Genomic DNA, 6,953 nt, shown 5'->3' with positions numbered 1-6,953 from the left:
ATAGGAGGCTCGGTAGTGAGCAAATGTGTATGATACTAGTTATAGCTGAGTTGATAGGCCAGTATAGAAACCGGTATAGAACGAATGTCAAGTGTCGTGTTGTGTATGGATGTGTGAAGAATGCAATTTATTTATAAACTGAAATCTCATGAAAAGAAAGGAACATTAGAACTCACTCAGCGTGTAGATGACTTTTAGTATGCATGCATGTATTGTTGATGACGTGGTAAGCTTGGGGTGTGCGCGAGGCTATCCATGTTGAAGATTTAGCTAGAGATATAAGTATTTTTTGTAAAGTTTAAATTCTGCTACAAACTGTGTAGGCTTCCGCTGTAACGAACTATGTTTATGAGTAAATCCAACATTGAATGTAGGGCACCTAGGCTCGGGGCCTTACACAAAGACAATGAATCATCTAGATATTTCCTAATCTAATAAGAGATACGTCTAGATATTGTATTAAAGAGTTATAGAATTATCGTAGACCATGATTGCTTCAGAACTTGTATTCATCTTAGAAAATGATGGAACAAAGACTTATGTATTTCTTATTGATTCATCAAACAATATAGACCAAATAAATAGAAACATACAATGCATAATAGAGGAAAAGCCAATAATTAAGTCTAGAATCACGTGGCTGTAATTAGATAACATATGAAGTCAAAGGACTTTGAAAGGAAGAAAATAATTACTCCAATACTCCCCCTCAAGTTGGAGTGTGTAGGTTTTTAACACCCAACTTTCCAAGGAGAAAACGAAGTTGTTGAGCACTTAATCCCTTCGTCAGCAAGTCAGCAATTTGCATGTTGGTGTTTATGTAAGTGGGCTGAATGTTTTTAGAATGGACTCGTTCACGAACGAAGTAATAGTCCATCTCAACATGTTTTGTTCTTTCATGAAAGACTGGGTTGTTTGCAATATGGAGGCTGCTTCATTATTACAATACAATGGAGTAGGACCATCCAAAGGAACACTCAATTCAGTTAAAAGCCATCTAACCTATAGGACCTCACTGACCGTAGAAGCTATTGAACGATACTCGGCTTCTGCAGATGAACGGGAAATCATTGATTGTTTCTTTGTCTTCGAAGATATTGGTGCCCCACCCAAGAAAAGCAAGTAACCCGTGCGAGATCTGCTCGTGTAGAGGCACCCAAGCCAATCCGAGTCACAATAAACGGTTAGGTTGCAACCTCCCTCCCGTGGGAGAATAACACCTTGGCCCGCAGTTGCCTTTAGGTATCTCAAAACTTGATATGTGGCATCCATATGAGACTGCCTCAGGTCCAACACAAATTGACTTAGAACGTTCATGGTAGAGGCGATGTCGGGTCTCATAACTTGCAAGTAGAGAAGCCTCCCAATGATGCGCCGATACCGGTTGGCGTCCACCTTTAATTTTGCTTCACATTTGCCCAACTTTAGATTATGTTCAATGGGTAGGTAGCTCGGCCTACTTCCTTTCAATCCACAATCTTCTAGAATGTCAATCGTATATTTTCTTTGGCTCAAGACTAAACCTTCATTCGTGCGGGCTACCTCAACGCCAAGGAAGTATTTGAGGTTACCGAGATCTTTTATGCTAAACCGCTTATCGAGTTCATTTTAAGTGTTTTTGCATTTTAGCATGGTCATTTCCCACCATCTATACATCATCGACGTAAATGAGGGAGGCAACAAATAAATTTCCACACTTGTATATGAAAAGCGAGTGATCTGCTTTAGATGATTTGAAATTTAGTTCAAGTAAAGCACTCGTAAATTTTTTGTACCAGTTTCGCGAGGCTTGTTTCAAGCTGTAAAGGGACTTTCGTAGCCGGCATTCCCTCGTCTCTCCTTCCCTTGAAAAACCTTGAGGAATTTTCATGTACACCTCTTCATCTAAATCGCCGTGCAAGAAGGCATTGTTCACATCTAGTTGATGAATATTCCAATTTTTCTTTACCGCAATGGCTAGAAGGGTTCTAATCGTGACTAGCTTGGCTACCGGGGCAAAAGTGTCATGATAATCGACACCCTCCATTTGTGTGAAACCCTTGGCAACGAGACGCGCCTTATATCTTTCGACTTCTCCGTTCGGTTTATATTTTGTTTTATAAACCACGTGGAATCAATGGCTCGTTTCCCTTTGGGTAAATTTTCAAGAGTCCACGTGCCATTTTCTTCAAGGGCACGGATTTCCCGTTTCATTGCTTCCTTCCATTGCTTGTGTTTTATGGCCTGATTAAAATGTTTTGGCTCATCGTTTGAATCGAAAGCCGATAGAAATGCTTTGTGAGTATTAGAAAACTTTTCATACTAGACAAAATTGGATAAAGGATGTACTGTTGAGGACTATTGCCTTGGTGTGGGTTGTGCATGGTCGACCGATGGGGAGAGCTTTACCATGTAGTCATTGAAGTGTTTTGGTTGAGACCGAGCTCTCTTTTCTCTTGTAGTGTCAACATTTACGCATGGCGGTTCATGTTGGATCTCATGGACATCATTTGTGGTCTCACTGTTTTGTGAGGGAATTTTTGTATCAACATGCGGGTTTTGCATATCTAGGCCTGTATCATTTTCATCACATTGTGAAGGTGATGGATCTTCTGTCTCATTAGATTGGCTTGCTGACATTGTACTTGAAACAAAGTTATCTACCTCCCCTTCATGATTGTTAGTGATTTTAAATGGACTAGGTTCTTCATCATAAAGGGGCCTATCAGTAATTTCAAATATATCTGTGTCTTGATCCAGAACCAACTGATCAAAAGGGAACCTTTCTTCATGAAATTTTGCATCCCTTGAGATAACTATTTTTTTTGTTTTCCATGTCATATATCTTGTACCCTTTCGAGCCTTGGGGATATCCCATGAAAATTCCGTGCCTCCCCCTCGCTTAGAATTTATCTCCTTTCGTTTTGTTGCTTCTATAGTAGGCCAAGCAACCGAAGACCCGCATTAAGTCATAGTCAGGTTTTTGGTAAAAAAAATAATTTCAAAAGGAGTTTTATTCTTAATAACTTTTGAGGGTAAACGGTTAATAATGTGGGTGGCGGTTAGAACACATTCACCCCAAAATCTTTTAGGGAGGTTTGCCTCAAATCGTATGGCTCAAGTCATTTCGAGTAAGTGCCTGTGTTTTCGTTCCACCACTCCATTTTGTTGAGGAGTGTATGGACAAGTGGTCTCAAGTAGGGTTCCTTGTTCACTGTAAAAATTTAACATGTCCCTTGAAGTAAATTCCCCACCATTATCGCACCTAACTCTTTTAATGGTCTTTCCAAATTGAGTGTTTACCATTTTATAGAAATTCATTAAACGTTTGCTTGCCTCATGTTTGAATTTTAGAAGAAACACCCACACCGATCTACTAAAATCGTCAACGATAGTCAAAAAATAATTTGCACCCGAAAAGGAAAGGGTACGATATTTTCCCCATATATCGCAGTGCAATAAATCAAAACAATCATTCGTCTTAATGGTGCTGTTTGAAAAAGAACTTCTAGTGTGTTTAGCCTTAGAACAAGAATCACACGTCTTATTGAAAGAGACATTTTTTAAGAAAACTAATTTCGTTGAGTTTGTCATCGGAAGCGTGACCCAACCTTTTATGCCAAATATCCACGTTAGCCATCATGACTCTTCTCGCATTCTGAATCATCCCCATTCGGTACAAACCTTCTTGCACTCAACTGCACCAATAAAGTTCCTCGTGTAAAGTTTCTGCATAACGCAAAAATCAGGAAAAAAAGTTATAGCGGATTGGAGATCTTTAGCTAATCGACTAACCGATAATAAATTACAATTGAATTTTGGGACATGTAAAACCCCTTTTAATGTTGCACCTCTCGGTAGGGTGCACTCACCTCTTTCTTCAACGGGTATAGCATCACCGTTAGGGATAATAACCGTGGTTTAAAAGGTAATTTTTGTTTTATTTTTAAGGATGTCGACCTTGTGGGTGATATGTTCGGCTGCGCCCGAATCAATTACCCACTCGTCAGTGTCCTCGTCCCATTTACCTGTCATGTTGGCTCTTGGAATCGTCTCTCCCTTTGTCTCGTCTCCCTCTTCTGCAAAGTGCTTTAAAAACATATCATATTGTTCTTTAGACATACCAGGGATCGGACCTGATCCCTTTTCAACACAAGCAGCCTTGGACTTTCCATTTTCTCGTTTTCCCTTTCCCGGCCACCATTTAGGGTACCATATTCTCTTAAAAACAACCATCACGTGTATGGCCATTGCAGAATGTGCAATGCTCGACAACTTCAGTGCGCTTCACATCCTTTGAATTTGAAATAATTTTGTTGGAACGTTGATTCGAATTGTTTTCCTGACGACCCGGTATGAAAGCTTTAAAAGCTGCTGCCTTTGAAGAAGGCCTCTTCTCAGCCGAGATTGCCCTTTGTTTTTCATCGTTGATCACCATTTGAAAGGCATTTATGAGAGTTGGTGTCGGGTTGGTGGCCAATATTTGGGTTCTAATAACCGAGAACTTACTGTCAAGTCCCATGAGGAACTCGTCAAGCTTTTCGTTGTTTTCATGATATTTCAATTTCTTCCCTACATCACATGAACATCCATTGCAGGTGCAATGTGGCATAGGAAAAACCGATTGCAGTTCATCCCAAATCCCACGAAGCTTTGTATAGTAGGCTGAGACGGAACTGCCATCTGGTGAATTCCGGCTAGATTCTGCTTTAATTCATATGCACGGGGGGTGCTTTCTTTCCCAAATCGTTCAAGCAGATAGACCATATTTCTGAAGCAGTGTTAGCGTATTTAACGCTAACCCTAATGTCTTTTTCCATTGCTGTTGTGAGCCACCCTTTTATCATGGCGTCACAACGCACCCAGAACATATATTCCGGCGACGTTTTCTCCAGCTTCTCAATGGAACCATCTATGAAGCCAACCTTCTTCTTGGCAAATAAAAAATTTAGCATTTCTTGGGACCAATCTATATTATTTCCATCAGAAAGAAGATCGTTGACGTGCAACTGAAGGTAAAATGGTGAATGGGGTTCTGGTGTAGCATCTTTCTGGCCACTGCTTTTCTTTGGGTCTTCTCCCATATTTGAAGATTGGAAGTGGCTAGAAAGAGCGTAAAGGATTAGGGTTGTTAGTTTGTGCTTTGGATCGATGGTTGCTCTGATGCCATCTTAGAAAATGATGAAACAAAGACTTATGTATTTCTTATTGATTCATCGAACAATACAGACCAAATAAATAGAAACATACAATGCATAATAGAGGAAAAGCCAATAAATAAGGCTAGAATCATGTGGCTGTAATTAGACAAGATATGAAGTCAAAGGACTTTAAAAGGATGGAAATAATTACTCCAATAATTCAAACTAATATAAATAGATGGTGAGGGTCTCTTCAGCAACTCATAAGGCTTCTAGAAAGTCAAAGCGAACTTTGTAACCTTTGTAAAGCTTTTACAAGCAATACAAAGTTTTTTTTTACCTGTATACTCGCAATCTACAGTTCCCTTTGAAGTGACCTAAATAGTTATGTTCATAGTCTTTCGTTGCAAAATCCAACCACATTAGATCTACAAAGCTTTACATAGAACGAATCAAAAAGCCATATGAAAGTTGAAAAATCACTTAGTGACCGGTTACCCACAAAATAGACTTATATAAATCTATCTATTCTAATAAAACACAAAAATTGAGACACATGCCAGTTGTAGATTCATTTCTACCCTGAATTTCCCGCTCAAACTATTCTTGTATTTCTAATTAAAAAATATATATTTCTGTGAGTGTAATCAAAACATGTCAGTCCATCTTTTAATCATATAACCAATTACCTAAATTATAGGTATTAGAAATCTACAATTATGTCAATATAATCAAAATGGTTATATTTTTAATGAAATCAGATCTACGTCATTTTTTAAATCAAATAGCTTTTGTACATGTGTATTATACGTGATTTATCTAATAATAAAATTAAATGAAATCTGTTATTTGAAATAAAAGAACAAAATTAAAGGAAAAAAACAAATGAAATATATAATACAAACAATAAAATGTCTAGAATCTCAAAATTTTCTTTATATAAAACATTTGTTGTTTTATCACAAGTATTCATATTGCTATCAAATATTAACAATTTTAAATCGCGTCTGCTTGTTACCCCGGGTAATGCAACATATAGTGTCCATAGGAACAAACTGGATATTGAAAGAACAAACCGACCTTAGAAAAATATTGTTCTTGCTATTTTTTACTTATTTAACTTTCATATTTCTACTTATTTGATCTTCAATTAGTATTTTACTTTTAATTTTTTGACTATTTTATAGCCCAATTGCCAAAATGGTTTTGACCAATGGCCCATAGATAAATAGGATAAATGAGATGAGTGATTAAAGGATTATGAGGAAAAAATGATTATTTTATAACTCAATTGCCAAAGTAGTTTTGACCTATAGTTCATAAATAGCTAGAATGAATGAGATTAGATATTAGAAGATTAAGAGAGAAAATTCTGATATAACTGAATGTGGGCTTCACACCTTAGCCTCACTATTTTACTTAATTAGAGCAATTCTCAGCCTGTTCCCTATAATTATGTGAGGGGGATTTGTAAATTATATGGTATGGTTATGAGTGGTTGTGAGTAGAGGAGAGAGAAAATGTTATAGAGGAAAGTTAAATTTGAGGTTTTACTTTTCATACCGTATAATTTTTTTAATATTTTCTAAAAGTGGTTGTGAGTCAAGGAAAGAGAAAAAATAATGATAAAGGTATAAAAGATATTATTTAATTAAACAGGAAAGAGAAAAAATAATGATTTTTAGTGTAATTATATGATATATATGAATATTGGGTAGGGAATGGGCTGGGAATGCTCTTAGAGCATTCTTAATCCGTTCCCTAAATTACGTGAGAGGGATTTTTTGTAAATTATATGGTATGGTTATGAGTGGTTGAGAGTAGAGGAGAGAG

General features: G+C 37.3%; 1 protein-coding gene across 1 annotated transcript; it reads right to left on the bottom strand.

Annotated features, from left to right (window-relative positions):
- Positions 1-1,002: 1,002 nt before the first annotated feature.
- On the bottom strand, positions 1,003-2,026 carry LOC143612395 (secreted RxLR effector protein 161-like). The gene is made up of 2 exons (XM_077086388.1): positions 1,855-2,026; positions 1,003-1,406 (listed from the first exon to the last, which is right to left on the bottom strand). Exons 1-2 carry the CDS (start codon positions 2,024-2,026, stop codon positions 1,003-1,005), a joined length of 576 nt encoding a protein of 191 aa, XP_076942503.1.
- Between the last annotated feature and the right edge of the window lie 4,927 nt (positions 2,027-6,953).

The sequence above is a fragment of the Bidens hawaiensis genome, unplaced genomic scaffold (genome assembly GCF_021521415.1).
Source record: "Bidens hawaiensis isolate Kalapana, Puna unplaced genomic scaffold, B.hawaiensis_p1.1 tig00034578_1, whole genome shotgun sequence".
Lineage (NCBI taxonomy): Eukaryota > Viridiplantae > Streptophyta > Magnoliopsida > Asterales > Asteraceae > Bidens > Bidens hawaiensis.
The sequence above is the reverse complement of the archived record's forward strand: the minus strand, read 5'-3'. Positions and strand labels throughout refer to the sequence as shown.